Here is a 25549-nt window from a genome sequence, read left to right on the forward strand (position 1 = left end):
GTGGATTGTGGGTTTCAGTTGTGGGTTGCAACTGTTGGTTGAAGCTGCGCGTTTTAGTTGTGGCTTGAAGGTGTGGGTTGCAGTTGTTGATTGTGGGTTTCAGTTGTTGGTTGAAGCTGTAGGTTGAAGCTTTGGCTTGATCCTGTGGGGTTCAGTTGTGGGTTGAAGCTGTGGGTTTCAGTTGGGGATTGTGGGTTTCACTTGCAGATTGAAGCTTTAGGTTTGGGTTTCAGTTGTGGTTTGAAGGTATGGATTGTGGGTTTCAGTTGTGGGTTGAAGCTGTGGGTTGTGAGTTTCAGTTGTGGTTTGTTGGTTTCAGTTGTCTGTTGCTGGTTGATGCTGTTGGTTTCTGTTGTGGGGTATGGGTTTTGGGTTTCTGCTGTAGGTTTGGATTTCAGTTGTGGGTTGAAACTGTGGGTTTCAGTTGTGGAATGTGGGTTTTACTGATGGGTTGACGCTGCTGGTCGTGGGTTGAAGCTGTTGGTTTCAGTTGTGGGTTGAAGCTGTTGGTTTCAGTTGTGGGTTGAAGCTGTTGCTTTCAACTGTGGGTTGAAGCTTATGATGGATTTAGTTGAAGCTATGGGTTGAAACTGTGGGTTTCAGGTATGGGTTGAAACGGTGCGTTTAAGTTGTGGGTTGAGCACGTTTGTTTAAGCTGCTATTTCTAGTTGTGGATTGTGGATTTATATCTCACAAAGGTGGGAACAGTGTCCCTCAAACATACAGGCTACACACATATATCTCAGAAAGGTGGGAACAGTGTCCCTCATACATACATGCAACACACATCTATCTCACAAATACTTCACAGATATCCCTTACAAAGATGGGAACCTTTTTCAGCATACATACAGGCTACGCACATATATCTCACAAAGGTGGGAACAGTGTCCCACATACATACATGCAACACACATATATCTCACAAAGACTTCACAGATATACTTCACAAAAGTAGGAACCTTGTCCCGCATTCATACAGGCTACACACATATATCTAACACATGCTACTCATATATATCTCACAAAGGTTGGAACAATGTCCCGCATACATACAGGCTACACACATATATCTCTCAAAGGCTACAAACATATATATCTCACAAAGGTGGGAACAATGTCCAACATACAGGCTACACACATATATCTCTCAAAGGCTACAAACATATATCTCACAAAGGTGGGAACAGTGGCCCGCATTCATAAAGGCTAGACATATATATCTCACAAAGGCTACACACATATATATCTCAAAGGTAGGAACAGCGTCCCGCATACATACAGACTACACACATATATCTCACAAAGGTTGGAACAGTGTCCTACGGCATACATACTGATTACAAACAAATATATCATAAAGGTGGGAACGGTGTTCTCCCGCATACATACTGGGTACAAACAGCGATAAATGCTATTCTTTGTGTAATATAAATACTAAGAGAATTTTATAACAGTAAATATACTTCTTAGCTGTTGAAACTTCACATTAAAACTGCCTGACCTATGAAATCTTTGGCGTAGAGGCAAAGAACACTTTTACAAATTGAGGCACATGAGTTGTTACAATCATGGAACATGAATGCCACAAAACCCTTTCCATATTCATAAGAAATAAGAGTCGATTGTACGATTCAGACTATATCCTGAGCATGTGTTTATGAATCACTATCAAATAGTGATGAAACGATGAGCCCCACAAGTTGACCCCAGTAACAAACGCATGCATAGGCATGTCAATTATTCACCTGAAAGAGATCATGTTCACAGGAGAAAGCTAATTCCAACTTTTCTGAGCAGATGGAAGAATTTATGTCAGTGGAGATGACATTTATTTACAAGCACGTAGAGGCCGAGTTTTTTATTTACATAAACTATTATGACCTGTCTTATTTTTTTTCTAACTGTGGTTCTCATGTAAGGTCACACTGACATCGGCTTGGCTTGCCATGAACTCAACTTGCCTAAACGGGGACTTTCTGCAATGACTGATGCTCTGATATTACCACTAACAATTCATGTAAACTGAACTAAATCATAATCCTTGCAAAGTCAAACGGTTCACGCTGCCACGTGAATTTCTTATATAGGATGGTTTAGTAAGTCGGCTTGTTTGTTGGATCCACGATAAAGTATTGTGAGAGAATGTAAATATGTACTGTCTATTAAAGTACACGATATTGTTTGAGTGTGTTTCGCGCAGCCTGTTTACAATACAAATTCGCAAACGTCAGAAGTATTCCGTGTATCAAACACAATATTCTGAGGAAGCTGTTAGTCATGTTTGCTGTAATGATGCCTCATGTACAGACAAGTACTTATAGAGCATCTGTTTCCCTGAGCTGGCTTTCGGCCAAACACTTGAGTCGGACCATGGTATATATATATCCCGCATCAGTGCAGCCGTATACAGTAAACTGCGCCATGGAGACGGTATCCATTGCAATAGTCATCGGTCTTGTGTCGTTGTGTGGTGTCAGTGACGTACACGCTGACACCAGTTTGACAGCTGTCACTGGCCAACCGAAGCTACTAGATGGGGAGATCAACGCTTGGGAACAAACAGCTGTTAATCTTGAGACTAAAATGAAATATAAATTTAGCACGTTGGAGTCATCACTGACAGAGAGCTTAACTAACACGTTCATTCCTGCCTTTATGAAGGGTCTAGTGAAACAAGCGATTACTGGCATTCTGAAAGAAGGTTACATTGAGGATATTATTAGCGGAAGTGTTCTGGATGAAGTCAACAACCTAAAAGCGACTGTACGCAACACGAAGACACAACTTCAGGCAGAAACGCAGCAGTTCAGGCATGTTGAACGAGAAAGAGACACATTCAAAGACAGTTTTGTAAAACTACGTGGCGAGCAGACCAAAAACGTCCATAGTTTACAGCTGCAGCTGAATGAGACGGTAGCTGGTCTTCGTGTTGCAAAGAGAGTGAACACTGTTCTCAGACAGGATCTGATGACACTGAATACAAGCTGTGTGAAGATGAGCCAAGTGACTAAACGACTCATCAATGAAAAACAATCATGCAGGGAGGGCTTGCGGGGAATGCAGAAAAAGTTCAGTACTGACATTCAGAGTTTAAACAATCACTTAAATCGGACCATTGATGATCTGCATGATTCAGAGCAAAGAATCACTGGCCTTACAGAGGACATAATGGCGCTGAAGACAAGCTTTGTGATGAGAGAAGGGATTAAAAAGAACGATGTTAATGAAACGTTGCTGTCTACATCGCCCCCTTTGTTTCCTGGTGCTGCAGGAGGTGAGACTTTTAGCAGAGATTTCTTATGATTAGGGAAACAGTTTTGTCGCTGAATTTACAACCGTCTCCCTTAACATGCAATGCGATAGATGTTTATATATATATTATTTCCTTTGAAAAAAAGCATATATGTATGTCTTGAATTTCAATCAATCGAATTTATGCAAAGGATATGCCTTCTTCAGCCTTTAAAAGTGTGTCTAAACTTTCTATGTTTAAATGTGGAGACCGTAAATTAAGCTCATTTAAAAAAAATGTATGTAGCATTAAAAATGACAGCAGATTTACAGAGCATTTTGACATAGGGTTTACTGGGCATGTCGACATAGGGTTAACAGTGTATGTCAACATGAAGTTTACAGAGCATGGCAACATAGGGCTTATGGGCATGTCAACATGTCGACATAGGGTCTGTTTGACATGTCAACAATGTGGCTTACAGAACATCTTTTCATGGGGCTTAGTGGGCATGTCAACATAGGCCTTACATAGCATGTCAAGAAAGGGTTTACAGGGCATGTCAAGATAAGACTTACTGAGCATATCGAGATAAGGTTTACAGGGCATGTCAGCATAGATCTTACTGAGCATGTCAGCAAAGAGTTAACTGGGCGTGTAAACATAGGGTTTACAGGACATGTCATGATGGTGTGTATAGGGCACCTCAACGTGTGGCTTACAGATTTACATGTCTCGCTTGAAATAATATTGTACCTTTGACATACACCGTCAAGCAGTAATAATTGGGTTAACAATTTTCTGTATGATGGAATTTAAAACATATTTGGAGCTACGTGTATATATTAGTGTTGAGATGAAATGTCTCGTCATCCCCCACTTAGTCCGCAAAGATGCCAACCCTAACTGAAGATATGCCAAATGAAGCTTTGGAATATTCATTGCGGTAAAAACGGTAATGTTAACAGAAATGCGTTCCTATAATCTATTGAGGACGTTGTTAATTGTGTAGAGTTAGTTATATTAGTGAAAATGGTTTGTTTTCATCTGTTGTTAAAATCTGGCAATACATTAGTCATACACACTTTATAACTGGTCACAATGAATGAAGAAAGGTTATTTAGAAAAATAAATAACACATCTCATGCCCGGGACAAAGGAAGGTCTCTACATCAGGGTCTCATTCTACTTAAAGGTTTCTACTAAACGAGAATGTATTGTATGTTTATTTCATCTGATATGTTTGCGCAAATAACTAGCAGTGGCCATGGTTAGTAACTGGATCGATCATGAGATCTTACATAAAACTGACTCCAAAAAATTCTGACTGGAGACTGGACTACACAGACACACAGACACACACAAACACACGTTTTCATAGTTACTATACTTACTTACTTACTTACTTTGGAGATTTAACGTGCACTTTCCGACTGATGCGTATTTCGCACACGGGCCCGGCCAGTCCATTTAATGTGTTTCCGAAAGGGGCGAAAGTGGTCTGTGCAACCCAAGAGGGGGGTTTTAGGGGCTGCTTATATAGAATTTGGGAATTTTGAAATTTGGAATAGATGCCGATGGGATTGGGGAGGAGAACTAAGGGAGCTGGGTATGGTGGATGTTTGTTTGTTTATGTGATTTTGATTTGGTAGGTTATTGTGTTTTTAGATGCGTTTTATTAGTTCTGTTTTTATTAAGAATACGCCTAAGGCCTTGAAGTTTTCTAGTTTATTTTGTGGGTTTAGTATTGCTTCTAGAGTTAGAGCCTTGTTTAGATTGAGGGTGGTTTGTAATGAGGTTCGATGTGTTAGGTAGTGTGTGCAGTGGATGAGTGCGTGTTCTGGGGTTTCTGGTTGTTTGCAGTGTTTGCATAGTTACTATTGCAACTGTTGCAATTTATACTAGAGACAGTCTAGTTTCCGCAAGCTTACAGCTGTAGATTATAAAAAACAAAGCACAGGATCAAAAGTGATTCTTTTTTAGCAGAAGCCATTTTGTTTGTCAGCTAAGCTACCATGATTTCAATGCCATACACTAAAACGCTAATTTAAATATCGAATAACATCTCTCACTAATTAATATGAAACAGCGTTTGCTGCATGGTAACATCGCTCAAGAGATGGCCGCCCAACAATGCTATGTTAAGCGGATTAAAACTTGTGATCTTGACCTTGGGAGCCCCGTCCGGAGACATGTAGACCCGTAACATTTTGGCTGGGGACACCTCGGTTTTCCGGCACCTATTGTTCTGGGTTAAACATTACACAACCATTACTGACAAGTGTACAATAGAGGGATTATGATGATTAAAAAGGGATTTAAAAGAGGGCAACATGGCTTTTGTTATTTTATTTCTCATGTACATACAGCATACATTACAAATCATACATTTGTTCATACATACAAAATATATAAACTTAGAGTAAGAAATTAAATGAATTATTTACACTTCACATACATTTAAATTCACTTGCCACAGACTTGAGCCCTGCCAACTTCCTCCTCTTTGGAGGAAGTCGCCCACCAGCTTGGATCTGCAGGAGCCGTGACTCTACATAACACTGTTCTTTTTCATAATGTTAATGGATTTGAATATATTTGGATGGCTACGTCCGATTGCCTAGCTTCCAATGCCAGCCTTCCAAAGTGTTTGTGGTTCTGGAACCCACTGTCTCGAAGTGGTTCCACATGCTGCGGCCATCACTCTCCACCCACTGTTCAGTAACATAATCTGCAAACCTCAGCACCCGTGGATAGTCAGACGACCTTATATTTATACCTCTAGTAAGGTGAATGCTTTTGAAATTGTATTCATCAGTCAAAATTTTAAATACACAAACTTTTTCGAACATATAGTATGTATATTGCTTATGTGGTTTGTATAGTTTTCTGAACAGCATGTTCTGTGTTTCAGCTTTGCGTGATCTGAGTCGGACCGCGAGGACATCAGTAACGACAAGAAGAATGCCTGCTACACGGGGTAGGTGGGAGTACCCAGCAGGTAGAAAGCCCACACTTTAATCCCTCTAACAATTAACAAGCTGGGGTATAGACCCGTGAGGGTTCTGACTTGCTTCTTGCATGTTATCGTATCCCAGTTGTGTCGATCGGTGCTCATGTTGTCAACCACTGGACTGTCTGTATCAGACTCCGCCATCTTATTGCTGGACTCCTGTTGAGAGCGGCGCAAGACAACAAACAAACAGACTGACATAAACCAATGTCATGTCTTATTATCCTAATATTTCCAAACAGCAATTGTACTGACAGCATCATCTTATAAAGCTCAGTCCATCAAACGTTGACACTCTCCAGCCATACAGAGACTGATGTTACAACAACTGGAAGTGACAAAGATTCTAAACATTGAATACGTAATGCTTGATTACATGAACCAGCTGTCGTCCTTCCCCTTGATCGTTGTATTGCCAGCCATGTTGCAAGCGTTTGATAACGTACCGTGTCACGTATCAACACTTCGAGGTGTGAACAATGTAGATGTATGACGAAGATGTCTGGATGTGTAGAGAGTTTACTTTGTGTTACAGCGACTCTATCACCAGCAGACTGCGCGGACCTCTTTGGGGCCAGCGAGCACGGGAACCTGGAGGAGGTGAAGTGGCTCCTGTCTCTGAACATCGACATTAACTGTAGGTATTTGTGGGGCCTGACACCGGTGATGTGGGCAGCAGGAGTGGGACACAAATACATGGTGGAGTTCTTGTTATGTAAAGGAGCTGATGCGTCACTGGTGGACGATGAAGATCGCAACATCCTTCACTATGTCGGTCTGGGAGGAGTTTTCGAGACGGCGAGGTTCGTGCTGTCTCTGAACGTGGTTGACATCAACGCCAGGGACAGCACTGGGATGTCAGCGTTGGACCTGGCGAGACTCAGGAAACATAGGCGAGTGGCGGATCTCCTCGTGTCCCAAGGCGCTCAGTGACGTCAGTGGAGGTGACGTGACAGTGACGTTGTTTGCCGTTCACGTCGTCGTGTATAAATATGTTTTTATTTACGTGAAACTGTTTGTTGTTTTTGGATGTCAATATACAACTTGTAAAAATGTTTTCAGACATTTTGGCATTTGTTGTGTTTGGAACATTGTCGACTAAGGGTAAATAGAGATGATGTGTCATTGGTATTTTAAGCACTGCACCTCGTGATATATTCATGCATGTCGTTATATATTTCTGTGTCAATTGTACGTCATGAATTTTTAATTAATCGATGACGTCACGGCATTCCGGCTAAGGTCTAAACACTAAAGCTGCCGGCTGTTTTCTCTGCTAAATAGGATGCAAGTACAGCACTCATGTGGGCGATATAGTTTAACAAAGGCAAAATATACATCTGTTTCTATAGAGATGTGATGCATATTATTGCTGCTAAACTTTAAAAAGAAATATTTCTGATTGGCGAGATATTTATTTTCTCTCTCCCATTTCATCATTTCAATCAGGCTCTTACGACTGACCAGATTTCACAGATGAATTCAGAGCTATAGATAGGCTTTTGGTTATTTGTTGTTGTTTTTTTATACCCAGGGGCAGGATGCCAGAGGGACACCAAACCTCGCGTTGAAGTCGAATAAAATTCAAAATTCATCAGACACGCAGATACACTTCACAGTTTTGTGTACTGTGATGTTTCCGCCATATTAGATAGTGTTTACAAAATCACGTAACACGTGTACCGGAAATGAGACGCGTGTAACATTACGTGTATTTCAAACTCAGCTGCGATACATACATCCTTACATGGTCTCTGACACCAATACAAAGTGCCTAGATAAAATCAAAGAAAATAAGTTAGGTGTGAAAACGAACGCTGTGCTCGAAAAACTGCACTTGTTTGAAATGTAAACAAAGCAAAATACAGATTTTATAGTGATGCATTTTCCCCTATTTTGAGCTATCCATTCGTCCATTCGTTCAGAATATGCATGAGGATCATAGGACGAATTAGGGAATTGAAAATAGACACATTGCTATCATTTGATATTTTCAACCGAAATTGTCAAAGATACCGTCCTGTGTGATGCCTTGACAACGGTATTTATCGGAATTTCTGACTATTTCCGTTGGTTTTAATGGAAATATAACAACAAATAACAGTAAACAGATTGTCAGAATGTTTCTGATTACTTACATGTCACATTTATGTATATACGATCCGTGAATCAACGAAAGTCACCTCGCACAATCCCGCGTACTGTTGGTTATTTCTTCATCACCCATAAATTTGAGTTTTTCTTACCAGCGACACAGCTTTCCATTCTCAGGCAGCCAATTAGAGTATGTGAAAAAATAGACCACTGTAAACCTGTAATGGGGGAATAATACATAAAAAATACATTGCTTATTTTGTCATATGACCAGTTTATCACCCCAAGAAATGCTAAATAATTATCATTAAAATTAAGCTAGCTATGCATATTTGGTCTCTTTATCTGCTATGATAATATGACAATTGCATTATTAAAGAAGTGTGTGTTTTTTTCAGTAAACATGGTAAATAATAAATCGTTGGTTTAAAGAACATACTTGAGACAAACATAATTCTACATGTCTTTAATACTCTTTATTTTCTGTTAATTCTGAAAATAATTAACTGTAATATTGAATTTCTACCTAAAAATAATAATATGAAATTAATTTTGAGATTATTTCATCGTATCTAAAATACAACATATATTTTAAGATGCATAAATGTAAATAATTGTTGAAAAAATTAATGTTGAAAAAAAACACCTAATAAGGTTGATTTGGTGCTCACCATCTTTATCTTCATCAGTTTGTCTGCTCCCTATTAGAAATCAAAATATAAATACATATATTACATACTTGAGTTTACATAGATCAAGGTATGACTTAATACATTCAAGTTTAAACGTGGTGATAGAAAGTGAGTTTCTTAATTGTCCTGAGATAGTATGTTTAAATAATTGAAGTCTTCATGTTAAAAAAAAAAAAAACACCAAATAATTAAAGGCAACAATTAATTAACTATATTGATCTGGATAAACTCCACCTGTAGAAAGGGGAAACAACTGCTGTGGTTGCAAAATATCTTGGTTGTGAGATGTACGGTCCAACCGTCCATCCGGCAAAGATTGATCGCTCCCTGCATTAACATTGATTATTGCTTTAGATCCCAATGATTTGCGTGTTTATTTTCTTCAAATAAGAAATTTAAGTCTTGATTATTTTAATATAACTATGAAATATATTTTTGATCCAACGGCTCAAGATCAAACCTTCGTTATAACGTGAAATTTCTTATGTGGTTGATGGTTATATATTTTGAAAATAACAAAAACAATATGGTTTGTACACTATTTTAGCAGTATTTTTTTCATGAGTTAATCAACTGTTTCTTTAGCTGTTTTATCAGTCTTGAAAACGCCCTGTAAAGAATGTACCAGAGTTGATCACCTGGTCCCGTGATATCGATGCGGTATCTCGCTTCGGTTACCGTCTTTCTGCAACTGAATCTCGTACATTGGGAAGCCGAAATTCTCTGATACATCTCCACATATCACACACCTTCCTCCCCCACAAATTTACTCTCGGTCACCAACTTAGGGAGATGGAAACATCATCACTACGGTAATGTTTTGACAGCTGGGGATTTCCTGTACCAGACGAGTCCCCGATCCGAAAATAGTGCCGTCAATTATTTTTAGCCAGCCAATCAAAACGCGATGACAAAGCTCTTCACTCTCTCGAGATTGCAGGCTAACATGAAATCACTAGACTGGGTTCCTGTCTACCTAAACTAAATCGCGCTAAACTTGCGTTGCGTACCAACAATGGAACCAGTTTAATAAAATCACCCAACTTCCCCCTTGCATTCCTTCCGTACCAATTATATGATAGTTGATACGACTTACAATTCAAATTGACGAAACATTAATAATTAGCTGGGGTAAGTGTATATTCATTGTCACTGAAGTCATTACTTGTTTATAAACAAAACGGTCAGTCGGTTGCCGGTTGCATGGTTGTGGTCACCTAACACAGTGGGGAGCTTTGACTGGTGCCAGCGATAGCAAAGAAAAATTGCATTCCAATAACAGGTGAGGTGAAATGGGGTTTAACGTCGTGTCCAAGATTATTGCACTTATAAAGCGACGTGCATGTATGTGTGTGTGTGTGTGTGCGTGTGTGTGTGTGTGCGTGCGTGCGTGCGTGCGTGCGTGCGTGCGTGCGTGCGTGTGCCTGTGTGTGTGTGTGCGTGCGTGCGTGCGTGTGTGCGTGCGTGTGTGTGGCTGCTTGTACTAGTCCGGACTGATGCCGATTAATAGTGCTAGTTCACTGAGATACCATGCCGACCAGTCCTTGGTTTAGATCGTAATGCCGAGCGCCAGACAGGGTAACACCAAGAACCATCTTTTTAACGTCTTTTGGTATGACGCTGCCGGGGATCAAACCCCAGGCCTTCCGCTCACCGCTCTAGACCACGGAGGCGGCCCTATTCCAATAACAAAACAAGAGGCCCATATCGCCAGTGTCGCTCACCTGGATATTTACGTAGTCAGTCCATTTGTGCAATTGTGAATTTCTATCACCTGAGAATACCTTCCAACAAAATATGGTTGATGTCCATCTCTGAGTTCCAGAGAAGAAGCAATAACACCAAATTACCCCTATTTGGCCCCGCCCCTCAGCCCCTTAGGGGGTCAAATTGTACAAATTTGAATCCTCACTCCCGGGGAATTCTTCCAAACAAATATGGTTGATATCTATACCCTCGTTCCAGAGAAGTCGCTTAAAGCAATACAGCCAATGTACCTCTATTTGGCCCCGCCTCAAAGCCCCTTGGGGGGTCAGCCCCACCATTTGTACCATTTTGATTCCCCCCACCTGGGGATGCTTCCAGTCAAATTTCGTTAGTTTCGACAGACGCCACGGTGTGGCATTAGCTCACGTTGGTCCTTCGAACCAAGTGAGCTTAAATACTCAATAGCGATTCAAATAAAGCAGCAACACTTGGCCGATTCAAAGGTAAACGTCAAGCAAAAACGTGGAAAAAAGTAGATTTAAATCCTCATATTTTTCCCAAAAAGGACACTTCAAATCTGATTCGTACTGGTGTCTTTGCTCATTGAAACGGTGGGATAGCCAAGTGGCAAAAGCAAAATAATTCGATTCCCCACATATGTACAAAGACTGAAACGTATTTCTGGTGTCCGCCTTGTTATCCCCTGTCAGTCTCAACACCTGTTGTATAACAGCTACAGAACATACACATCCACTACTGGTGCACATCCTTGTTATCCCCTGTCAGTCTCCACGCCTGTTGTATAACAGCTGCAGAACATACACATCCACTACTGGTGCACATCCTTGTTATTCCCTGTCAGTCTCCACACCTGATGTATAACAGCTGCAGAACATACACATCCGATACAGGTGAACATCCTTGTTATTCCCTGTCAGTCTCCAAACCTGATGAATAACAGCTACAGAACATACACATCCACTACTGGTGCACATCCTTGTTATTCCCAGTCAGTCTCCACGCCTGATGAATAACAGCTACAGAACATACACATCCACTACTGGTGCACATCCTTGTTATTCCCTGTCAGTCTCCACACCTGATGAATAACAGCTACAGAACATACACATCCACTACTGGTGCACAACTTTGTTATTTATTCCCTGTCAGTCTCCACGCCTAAAGAATAACAGCTACAGAACATACACATCCACTACTGGTGCACATCCTTGTTATTCCCTGTCAGTCTCCACACCTGATGTATAACAGCTATAGAAACATACACATCCGCCACTGGTGCACATCCTTGTTATTCCCTGTCAGTCTCCACGCCTGATGAATAACAGCTACAGAACATACACATCAACTACTGGTGCAAATCCTTGTAATTTATTCCCTGTCAGTCTCAACACCTGGTGTATATCAGCTACAGAACATACACATCCACTACTGGTGCAAATCCTTGTTATTCCCTGTCAGTCTCCACGCCTGATGAATAACAGCTACAGAACATACACATCAACTACTGGTGCACATACTTGTTATTCCCTGTCAGTCTCAACACCTGATGAATAACAGCTACATATCATACACATCAACTACTGGTGCAAAACCTTGTTATTTGTTCCCTGTCAGTCTCAACACCTGGTGTATACCAGCTGCAGAACATACACATCCACTACTGGTGCACATCCTTGTTATTCCCTGTCAGTCTCCACGCCTGATGAATAACAGCTACATATCATACACATCAACTACTGGTGCAAAACCTTGTTATTTGTTCCCTGTCAGTCTCAACACCTGGTGTATACCAGCTGCAGAACATACACATCCACTACTGGTGCACATCCTTGTTATTCCCTGTCAGTCTCAACAACTGGTGTATACCAGCTGCAGAACATACACATCCACTACTGGTGCACATCCTTGTTATTCCCTGTCAGTCTCAACACCAGGGCCCACTTGCACAAAGCGATCTTAGCGCTACAACTATTGTAAGCCTATGTTAAAGTATGGGAGTTACGATCATCTTAGCGCTAAGATCGCTTTGTGCAAGTGGGCCCTGGTGTATAACAGCTACAGAACATACACATCCACTACTGGTGCACATCCTTGTTATTCCCTGTCAGTCTCCACACCTGATGTATAACAGCTGCAGAACATACACATCCGATACAGGTGCACATCCTTGTTATTCCCTGTCAGTCTCCAAACCTGATGAATATCAGCTACAGAACATACACATCCACTACTGGTGCACATCCTTGTTATTCCCTGTCAGTCTCCACGCCTGATGAATAACAGCTACAGAACATACACATCCACTACTGGTGCACATCCTTGTTATTCCCTGTCAGTCTCCAAACCTGATGAATAACAGCTACAGAACATACACATCCACTACTGGTGCACATCCTTGTTATTCCCTGTTAGTCTCAACACCTGGTGTATACCAGCTACAGAACATACACATCCACTACTGGTGCACATCCTTGTTATTCCCTGTCAGTCTCCACGCCTGATGAATAACAGCTACATATCATACACATGAACTACTGGTGCAAAACCTTGTTATTTGTTCCCTGTCAGTCTCAACACCTGGTGTATACCAGCTGCAGAACATACACATCCACTACTGGTGCACATCCTTGTTATTCCCTGTCAGTCTCAACACCTGGGTCCACTTGCACAAAGCGATCTTAGCGCTACAATTATTGTAAATCCTTAAGATCGCGATCTTAGGCTTCGGCTACAATCGTCATCCACTTGCACAAAGCGATTGTAGGCTAAGATCATTGTAAGCTACAATTGAAACTTACAATTGGTCCGGACCAATCTTAAGTAGCTAAGATCGTTGTAGTCCCTGAATAAACTTGACAAAATGGCGTGCAAGGCTTAGTCTGTTTCACATAAATAATCTGCTTTACGTTCAAACATTGCTTCTTTTTTTGCTAAACGTTATCATTCGAATCGACACTTTAACAACATGAAGAACGCACCACAGATTGAACGTCAGAAATATCGTTAATTACCATAGTTAAACACGTAACTATCGAGTCGATAGCTAAAAGGAATATTCCCATCGGACTCAATAATGAAAGAAATGTGAAACAACATACCTTTTCGCTAAACAAGGGAATGATAAAAACCTAAGTCGTCCCGCAAGCGATTTGTAACGTCCGTGACCTTTTCGATAAATCAAGGGCAGCTAATCTTTGTTTATACTCTAGATGGGAGTGGTTTCCCTTTGCATAAGCCCGTAGAGTCCACTCTACCATACCCAGTGTATCAATGTTGTTGAATCGCCGAGCTCCCCCTATATTTCTTTTGGGTCACATTCGTGTCAGTTATTTTGTCTTTAGTTTATCATGAAATTAATCTACAAATAAATACAAGCTGAAGAGCAAATCATAAATGTTTAAATCTAAAATCAAATGGGACGGGGACGAGCGGTTAAATATCACAGTTTAAAAGAAAAAAATACAAGTATTCATCAAACAAGCAAATATACATGATGAAACATTTGATTTTTTTACAAAATATCCCATAAATAGCAAAAATAAAATTCACATTTAAAAAAATAAAAATAAAAAAATTAATACCTAGGGAATATATATAAACAATTGCTTTCTCGAAACATTATTCATTATTCTTATTTCCCGCCTATGCGTCTTTGAAAGTTCCCGTCTTTCTGTGTTTTGAAATGGTAGTCATAACATCCTTTGTTGTAGCAACGAAACGAAAACATGAAGGATATATTTAGGATTTTACGAAAAGCTCCCCCAAATAGATGACGATCATGCATTTAGACGTTACGGTTTTAGGAAATATTATCATTATTTATTTTAATTTTCATAATAAATGTTTTTATTCGTATTTCAATACTTTGAATAAAAACATGAGTAGGTATTTCTCTTGTTTAAATAGAAAACAATTCCCAAATCAAGACAGTATTAATGCCGACAAGAATATATGCCTTCATTCTAGTAATCGTTTCCTTCAAATAATTGGGACCTTTTTTTAAACTGTGCAAAGTGCGATGGAGGGAGGTACATGTTGCGTGTCGTTACCGGTTCCACTTATTGTATGCGCAGCAAACTATGCCCATTTGCAGACAACTGTAGACAGGAGTTTAACATATTCGTACCTCCACAGTTGAAGATTTCAATCTTAGCTAAGATCGCGATCTTAACTCCAAGCCGTCTTACAATCGCGCTAAGATCGGTTTGTGCAAGTGGAATAGGACAATTGTATGGTGATTGTAAAGTTGATTGTAGCCGCCTAAGATCGATTGTAACTAAGATTGTTCTGTGCAAGTGGGCCCTGGTGTATACCAGCTACAGAACATACACATCCACTACTGGTGCACATCCTTGTTGTTCCCTGTCAGTCTCCACACCTGTTGTATAACAGCTACAGAACATACACATCAACTACTGGTGCAAATCCTTGTTATTTATTACCTGTCAGTCTCAACACCTGGTGTATAACAGTTACAGAACATACACATCCACCACTGGTGCACATCCTTGTTATTCCCTGTCAGTCTCCACACCTGATGTATAACAGCTGCAGAACATACACATGAACTACTGGTGCAGTCCTTGTTATTTATTCCCTGTCAGTCTCCACACCTGTTGTATAACAGCTACAGAACATACACATCCACTACTGGTGCACATCCTTGTTATTCCCTGTCAGTCTCCACACCTGATGTATAACAGCTGCAGAACATACACATCCGATACAGGTGCACATCCTTGTTATTCCCTGTCAGTCTCCAAACCTGATGAATAACAGCTACAGAACATACACATCCACTACTGGTGCACATCCTTGTTATTCCCTGTCAGTCTCAACACCTGGTGTATAACAGCTACAGAACATACACTTCCACTACTGGTGCACATCCTTGTTATTCCCTGTCAGTCTCCACGCCTGATGAATAACAGCTACATATCATACACATGAACTACTGGTGCAAAACCTTGTTATTTGTTCCCTGTCAGTCTCAACACCTGGTGTATACCAGCTGCAGAACATACACATCCACTACTGGTGCACATCCTTGTTATTCCCTGTCAGTCTCCACGCCTGATGAATAACAGCTACATATCATACACATCAACTACTGGTGCAAAACCTTGTTATTTGTTCCCTGTCAGTCTCAACACCTGGTGTATACCAGCTGCAGAACATACACATCCACTACTGGTGCACATCCTTGTTATTCCCTGTCAGTCTCCACGCCTGATGAATAACAGCTACATATCATACACATCAACTACTGGTGCAAAACCTTGTTATTTGTTCCCTGTCAGTCTCAACACCTGGTGTATACCAGCTGCAGAACATACACATCCACTACTGGTGCACATCCTTGTTATTCCCTGTCAGTCTCAACACCTGTTGTATAACAGCTACAGAACATACACATCAACTACTGGTGCAAATCCTTGTTATTTATTACCTGTCAGTCTCAACACCTGTTGTATAACAGCTACAGAACATACACATCAACTACTGGTGCAAATCCTTGTTATTTATTACCTGTCAGTCTCAACACCTGGTGTATAACAGCTACAGAACATACACATCCACCACTGGTGCACATCCTTGTTATTCCCTGTCAGTCTCCACACCTGATGTATAACAGCTGCAGAACATACACATCCACTACTGGTGCAGTCCTTGTTATTTATTCCCTGTCAGTCTCCACACCTGTTGTATAACAGCTACAGAACATACACATCCACTACTGGTGCACATCCTTGTTATTCCCTGTCAGTCTCCACACCTGATGTATAACAGCTGCAGAACATACACATCCGATACAGGTGCACATCCTTGTTATTCCCTGTCAGTCTCCAAACCTGATGAATAACAGCTACAGAACATACACATCCACTACAGGTGCACATCCTTGTTATTCCCTGTCAGTCTCCACGCCTGATGAATAACAGCTACAGAACATACACATCCACTACTGGTGCACATCCTTGTTATTCCCTGTCAGTCTCCAAACCTGATGAATAACAGCTACAGAACATACACATCCACTACTGGTGCACATCCTTGTTATTCCCTGTCAGTCTCCACACCTGGTGTATAACAGCTACAGAACATACACATCCAATACTGGTGCACATCCTTGTTATTCCCTGTCAGTCTCCACACCTGATGAATAACAGCTACATATCATACACATGAACTACTGGTGCAAAACCTTGTTATTTGTTCCCTGTCAGTCTCAACACCTGGTGTATACCAGCTGCAGAACATACACATCCACTACTGGTGCACATCCTTGTTATTCCCTGTCAGTCTCAACACCTGGTGTATACCAGCTGCAGAACATACACATCCACTACTGGTGCACATCCTTGTTATTCCCTGTCAGTCTCAACACCTGGTGTATAACAGCTACAGAACATACACTTCCACTACTGGTGCACATCCTTGTTATTCCCTGTCAGTCTCCACGCCTGATGAATAACAGCTACATATCATACACATCAACTACTGGTGCAAAACCTTGTTATTTGTTCCCTGTCAGTCTCAACACCTGGTGTATACCAGCTGCAGAACATACACATCCACTACTGGTGCACATCCTTGTTATTCCCTGTCAGTCTCAACACCTGGTGTATACCAGCTGCAGAACATACACATCCACTACTGGTGCACATCCTTGTTATTCCCTGTCAGTCTCAACACCTGTTGTATAACAGCTACAGAACATACACATCCACCACTGGTGCAAATCCTTGTTATTTATTCCCTGTCAGTCTCCACACCTGTTGTATAACAGCTACAGAACATACACAACCACTACTGGTGCACATCCTTGTTATTCCCTGTCAGTCTCCACACCTGATGTATAACAGCTGCAGAACATACACATCCGATACAGGTGCACATCCTTGTTATTCCCTGTCAGTCTCCAAACCTGATGAATAACAGCTACAGAACATACACATCAACTACTGGTGCACATCCTTGTTATTCCCTGTCAGTCTCCACACCTGATGTATAACAGCTGCAGAACATACACATCCACTACTGGTGCACATCCTTGTTATTCCCTGTCAGTCTCCACACCTGATGAATAACAGCTACAGAACATACACATCCACTACTGGTGCACATCCTTGTTATTCCCTGTCAGTCTCCACACCTGATGAATAACAGCTACAGAACATACACATCCACTACTGGTGCACATCCTTGTTATTCCCTGTCAGTCGCCACGCCTGATGAATAACAGCTACAGAACATACACATCCACTACTGGTGCACATCCTTGTTATTCCCTGTCAGTCTCCACACCTGATGAATAACAGCTGCAGAACATACACATCCACTACTGGTGCACAACTTTGTTATTTATTCCCTGTCAGTCTCCACGCCTGATGAATAACAGCTACATATCATACACATCAACTACTGGTGCAAAACCTTGTTATTTGTTCCCTGTCAGTCTCAACACCTGGTGTATACCAGCTGCAGAACATACACATCCACTACTGGTGCACATCCTTGTTATTCCCTGTCAGTCTCAACACCTGGTGTATACCAGCTACAGAACATACACATCCACTACTGGTGCACATCCTTGTTATTCCCTGTCAGTCTCAACACCTGTTGTATAACAGCTACAGAACATACACATGAACTACTGGTGCAAATCCTTGTTATTTATTACCTGTCAGTCTCAACACCTGGTGTATAACAGCTACAGAACATACACATCCACCACTGGTGCACATCCTTGTTATTCCCTGTCAGTCTCCACACCTGATGTATAACAGCTGCAGAAATGACACACATTGAAGGGTACATTGACACACACAGTGAAGTGTACAATGACACACATTGAAGGGTACAATGACACACAGTGAAGGGTACAATGACACACGGAGAAGGGTACAATGACACACGGAGAAGGGTACAATGACACACACAGTGAAGGGTACAATGACACAAGGTTAAGGGTACAATGACACACGGTGAAAGGTACAATGACACTCACAGTGAAGGGTACAATGACACAAGGTTAAGGGTACAATGGCACACGGTGAAGGGCACAATGACACACACAGTGAAGGGTACAATGACACACACAGTGAATGGTACAATGACACACACGGTGAACTTTACAATGACACACACGGTGAAGGCTACAATGACACACAGAGTGAAGGGTACAATGACACACACGGTGAAGGGTACAATAACACTCACGGTGAAGGGTACAATGACACACGGCGAAGGGTACAATGACACACACGGTGAAGGGTCCAATGACACACACAGTGAAGGGTACAATGACACACAGTGAAGGGTACAATGACACAAGGTGAAGGGTACAATGACACACAGTGAAGGGTACAATGACACACGGTGAAGGGTACAATGGCACATGGTGAAGGGTACAATGACACAAGGTTAAGGGTACAATGGCACACGGTGAAGGGTACAATGACACACGGTGAAGGGTACAATGACACACGGTGAAGGGTATAATGACACACAGTGAATGGTACAATGACACACAGGTGAGGAGAGGTGAAATTGGGTTTAACGTCGCGTCCAAGATTATTGCCCTTATATAGCGACGCGCATGCACGTGTATGTGTGTGTGTGGCTGCTTGTACTAGTCCGGACTGATGCCAATTTATAGTGCTAGCTCACTGAGATACCATGCCGCAGTTTAACATGAATACCCCACTCAGACACGGTATACTGACTCCGAGCCGACCAGTCCTTGTTTTAGCCCCTTAATGCCGAGCGCCAGACAGGGTAACAACAAGTACAATCTTTTAACGTCTTTTTGTATGACGCGGCCCAGGATCGAACCCTGGACCTTCGGCTCTCCGGGCGGACGCTCTACCACAAGACCACGGAGGCGGTCCAATGACACACAGTGAAGGGTACAATGACATACAGTGAAGGGTAGAATGACACAATGTTAAGGGTACAATGACACACGGTGAAGGGTACAATGACACACACAGTGAAGGGTACAATGACACAAGGTTAAGGGTACAATGACACACAGTGAAGGGTACAATGACACAAGGTTAAGGGTACAATGACATACAGTGAAGGGTACAATGACACAGGGTGAAGGGTACAATGACACACAGTGAAGGGTACAATGACACAAGGTTAAGGGTACAATGACACACGGTGAAGGGTACAATGACACACACAGTGAAGGGTACAATGACACAAGGTTAAGGGTACAATGACACACGGTGAAGGGTACAATGACACACAGTGAAGGGTACAATGACACAAGGTTAAGGGTACAATGACACAAGGTTAAGGGTACATTGGTACACGGTGAAGGGTACAATGACACACAGTGAAGGGTACAATGACTCACACAGTGAAGGGTACAATGACACACACGGTGAAGGGTACAATGGCACACGGTGAAGGGTACAATGACACACACGGTGAAGGGTACAATGACACAAGGTTAAGGGTACAATGACACACGGTGAAGGGTACAATGACACACACAGTGAAGGGTACAATGACACAAGGTTAAGGGTACAATGACACACAGTGAAGGGTACAATGACACAAGGTTAAGGGTACAATGACATACAGTGAAGGGTACAATGACACAGGGTGAAGGGTACAATGACACACAGTGAAGGGTACAATGACACAAGGTTAAGGGTACAATGACACAAGGTGAAGGGTACAATGACACACACAGTGAAGGGTACAATGACACAAGGTTAAAGGTACAATGACACACGGTGAAGGGTACAATGACACACAGTGAAGGGTACAATGACACAAGGTTAAGGGTACAATGACACAAGGTTAAGGGTACATTGGTACACGGTGAAGGGTACAATGACACACACGGTGAAGGATACAATGGCACACGGTGAAGGGTACAAAGACACACACGGTGAAGGGTACAATGACACAAGGTTAAGGGTACAATGACACACACGGTGAAGGGTACAATGACACAAGGTTGAGGGTACAATGGCACACGGTGAAGGGTACAATGATACACAGTGAAGGGTACAATGACACACACGGTGAAGGGTACAATGGCACACGGTGAAGGGTACAATGGCACACGGTGAAGGGTACAATGACACACACGGTGAAGGGTACAATGGCACACGGTGAAGGGTACAATGACACACACGGTGAAGGGTACAATGACACAAGGTTAAGGGTACAATGACACACAGTGAAGGGTACAATGACACACGGTGAAGGGTACAATGACACACGGTGAAGGGTACAATGATACACACGGTGAAGGGTACAATGACACACGGTGAAGGGTACAATGACACACACGGTGAAGGGTACAATGACACACACAGTGAAGGGTAAAATGATACACGGTTAAGGGTACAATGACACAAGGTTAAGGGTACAATGACACAGGGTGAAGGGTACAATGACACACGGTGAAGGGTACAATGACACACGGTGAAGGGTACAATGACACACAGTGAAGGGAACAATGACACACAGTGAAGGGTACAATGACACACGGTGAAGGTTACAAATATACACACGGTGAAATCAGTCATAAGTCAGTCAGTGAGAGGAAGTGAAAAAACTAAACTTAGGTGACTGAATGGGATTCTAAACCAGACATGGGATATTAAGTGAGATCAAAACATTGACTTAGGTTATTTAGTAGGATCAAAACCTAGACTTAGGTTATTAAGTGAGTGAGTGAGTGAGTGAGTATGGTTTTACGCGCTTTTAGTAATATTCCAGCAATATCACGGCGGGGGACACCAGAAATGGGCTTCACACATTGTACCCAAGTCTGGAATCGAACCCGGGTCTTCCGCGTGACGAGCGAACGCTTTAACACCTGGACTACACGACCGCCCCAGGTTATTAAGTTGGATCAAAACCTAGACTTAGGTTATTAAATGGGATCAAAACCTAGACTTAGGTTATTAAGTGGGATCAAAACCTAGACTTAGGTTATTAAATGGGATCAAAACCTAGACTTAGGTTATTAAGTGGGATCAAAACCTAGACTTAGGTTATTAAGTGAGGTCAAAACCTACTCACAGGTTATTGAGTGAGATTAGTAACTAGACGTGTCATTGTGTGGTATTGGAAACTAGACATATTTAATTGAACTGGATTCGAAAAAAAGCCAAACTTGAGATCCCACAATAGTTCACGGGCCCTTTATATATATGTCATACAAATACATTTCCAGTGTCTGCTTGAAGCAGATATTTTTATGACTAAGGAACAGGTTTTGTCGATTCTATTTACAATATTTCTCGTTGTCTTTAACTCTAGTTTGTGAGTAATGTTGGTTCACGTATATAAGATCATTCACTATTTATACATCCTCAGGGATGTCTGCGCAAACTGTGCGCTGTAATCTATCTGATTTTGACAGGTGGCCATACTGATATAATTTAAACCTTCCTTGTGGGTTTGGACAGGATACGCTCAACTTTTCTCGAACATCTGGTGTCATCACATGCTCATGATATGGTCGGAGTCGTACAGTCGAGATTCTTAAGTCAGAAAAACTTTGACACATCGGTTAAAAAATGTATGCCCGATGCAATTCCCTATTTCGACTTTACCATATGTTCCCGCGTTTTTTTCAGATGAACAATTGACTTGCCTTTGCATGTGTCTGTGACAGGTGCCACTGGTGGGGCAGGATACGCTTCACCTTTTCGCGAACACCTGGTATCATAATTATTTCACAGTGATTCATAAACACATGTCCATGATATACTCGGAATCGTATAATCGACTCTGTTTTTGACAGAAATTTCTTATGAGAGTGGAAAGGGGATTGTAGCTTTTATTGTTGCAGTAAGAGTGCCACATGTGATTTTGTTCTGAAGACATAAAGGCAAGACTCCACAAGGAAGTATAACATATAGCACAGGGAAATTTATATATCTGTGCAGTCGTACTGCAAAAAGGATATGTGTAGAATATTTTAGTGAGTCACTGTTATGCTAGATGTTAACTTTATTATAATTATGGGACCTAATTAAATATATTGCTCTTTTCAGTAACTTATTTTTTCCATAACTTAATCAGTTTATAAGTAGTAGTATCAGCTGTTCATTTTTTCATGCACTACTTCCATTGTGATCTTAACATATTGATAGTGTACAGAAATTCTTGACTCGCTAAAATCCTATCTTGGTGTAAACTTAGATAAAAGATAACTTACAGGTGCTTACAATAGATACACCTATATGACAGTGTATTGTGTGTTTTTAATGTTTTTAAGGTCATGTTGAGGTAAGTTAAAGGATCAACAGTCTTGTCACCCGTGACGATATACACATGTACCAAATCGCGCATTGTTTTGTTGTTGAATATATTATAATACAGTGTATTGTTTGTTTTTAAAAGTGTTTAAGTTCATGTTGATGAATAATGGCTCGCATTCTCTCGCATGGTCACAAACTGTACGAAAACGTCACGAAATAATTACACGACACGAAAACAATATTTCGTCTCGCGTTGTTATTTCGTGAAGATGTGATAAATGCGACATGATTGCAATTCATTACATCATGCATTTAATGTGTATTTTGTATCATATAATATTGTCATGATATAATGATTTGCTTCTGCTATCAACCATTGGTTTGTCTAGACAGGTTAATATACAGCTGTGATATTACCCACTACACATTAAAACAACCTTCACACACTTAAACACATTGGTAGGTTTGAAATGAAACATTAGCCTGGGTTGTTATTCAAAAACCTTCTGGTATGTGGCTGTGATAGTGTCCATGGTAAATAATCAAACAAGACTCACTCACAGCTCGGATTCAGGATCTGACTCATTAATATGGTTCCTTGTATAGTCTGGTAGTGTTAAGTAAGTGTGTTGAGCTGTTGGGCTCAGACATATATCTCGGGCGTCGGAGTAATGCATACGTACCAGATTTAACCACTCACAAATTATTTCATATGAGAACATTTTCGTAAGTATCGTTTGTTTTATAGTTAGCTCTGAAAACACCTACTTGTGAAAGGTGTACTTGCGAGTATATTGTTTCAGAAAGTAGTCTTTTATGTAAGTGCACTTTCTTTAGTTCAATGTAAAACACATTTGCACATAGATACATACTATTTTAAGAAAGGTAAATCAGATGTAGCATATATCGTTTTTAGAATCGTCATTTTGTCAAATGTCGGCTTATAATGATCATACAACGAGAAATCTGTGTTTGTCAGTGAAGTAACTCTGTGTCTTGTGTCATAACTTTGTATATTTGTGTAAAAATGTATACTTAATACTGCATCCATTCCCACCATAAAGATATATTTATAAATGTACCTCGTTTTGACAATGGGTACCTGGTATTACACTGTCTCTCGAGTCTCTCTCACACTTTCGCAATCTTGGATCGAAAACAAAGCTTGGAGAGCATAGCTCCATGCAGTGCGAGTCGCATCAGCTTATAGGGAACAGAGAGCATGTTGTGCATTTCTCTGATGGTCATTTTCAAACTAAAAATGGTATCCTCTGTGTCTAATACAGCAGATATTGCACATTTAATCCTGAGGTCCAACTAAAATATTCCTGTAATACACTGGAATTAGCATTTTGATGTCAGGATCCCGGAAGTGAATCGAAAGGTGCATTTCGAGATACGTATTTCAGAAATAGATTGTTTTATCATAGCAAAACTGGAAGCAAGGCGATACATGAGGAAATTCAAAGAGAAGAAATCTAACGAAAATAAATTAATCTTTTGTAAAATGAGAAACAAGTATAAACATGATTGCAGAACAGCAAAATCAAACTATCAATTTATGACACGAACAAAACTAAAGCTATCTCTGTCTGATTTAACCACATTTTGGAAAGAGTTACGGAGTATATCAGGTCGTAGGGAAACAAAGAATAACATAAGTAAAGAGTGCTGGTTTGATCATTTTACAAACGTTTTTCAGTGTACAGATGTATTACAAGCTGAAGTCGAATGTCAATGTCATGAAGATTTTATACTTGATGGGATTGACCAGTGTATTTTTGAGTCGCCCATTACCGACTCAGAAATCCACAAGGCTATAAATCGTTTAAAGAATGGCAAACAAAGCTATAAACCTTTATAAGAATGTTAAAACTCCTTTCCTACGAAATTTGTTCAATGAGTTATTTGATTCTGGATTATTTCCTGAGAACGGGACGAAAGCTATCATCCTTCCACTACATAAGAAAGGTAACAAAAATAATCCAGATAACTTTAGAGGGATATCTCTATTGTGTACAATTAGTAAGGTTTACACAAGTGTCTTAAACTCTAAACTTACAAACTGGGCTAATATAAGAAGTAAACTACCCGAGACACAAGCAGGCTTTAGACAGGGATATTCTCCTGTTGATCACATATTCACGTTGAATGCAATTGTTAACAAATGTTTATCGAAAAGAAAAGGGAAATTATACGTTGCTTTTGTTGATTTTAAAAAAGCGTTTCATTCAGTAAATCACCTTAAGCTATGGGAGTGTCTGCATGATGTAGGCTAGGGTGGAAAGATGATGAGAGCACTTAAGGAAATCTATGCCTCCGTGAAAGCGTGTGTGAGATGTAATGATAACATTTATACAGAATATTTTGATTGTCCTAACGGAGTTAAACAAGGCTGTATATTAAGCCCTCTATTATTTTCCTTTTTCATCAATGAACTGTCAAATGGTGTTTCATCACATGGGAAACACGGCGTACAATTGTTTCGAGACTTGTTTGAAATAATAATATTATTGTTTGTCGATGATGTTATTCTTGTCTC

At 40.8% G+C, this 25549-nt stretch overlaps 1 protein-coding gene across 2 annotated transcripts; it reads left to right on the forward strand.

The window, feature by feature from the left end:
• Nucleotides 1-2315: 2315 nt before the first annotated feature.
• On the forward strand, nt 2316-7253 carry LOC125383522. Of its 2 annotated transcripts, none has more exons than XM_048401848.1 (3): nt 2316-3277; nt 6150-6236; nt 6784-7253. In XM_048401848.1, exons 1-3 carry the CDS (start codon nt 2374-2376, stop codon nt 7179-7181), a joined length of 1389 nt encoding a protein of 462 aa, XP_048257805.1. In that variant the 5' UTR covers nt 2316-2373; the 3' UTR covers nt 7182-7253. The 2 variants fall into 2 exon arrangements, with proteins under 2 accessions (XP_048257805.1, XP_048257806.1); XM_048401849.1 differs by having other exon boundaries at nt 6150-6215.
• Nucleotides 7254-25549: the final 18296 nt, after the last annotated feature.

This window comes from Haliotis rufescens, unplaced genomic scaffold, assembly GCF_023055435.1.
Source record: "Haliotis rufescens isolate VD_foot unplaced genomic scaffold, xgHalRufe1.0.p SCAF_24, whole genome shotgun sequence".
In the NCBI taxonomy this organism is placed as follows: domain Eukaryota; kingdom Metazoa; phylum Mollusca; class Gastropoda; order Lepetellida; family Haliotidae; genus Haliotis; species Haliotis rufescens.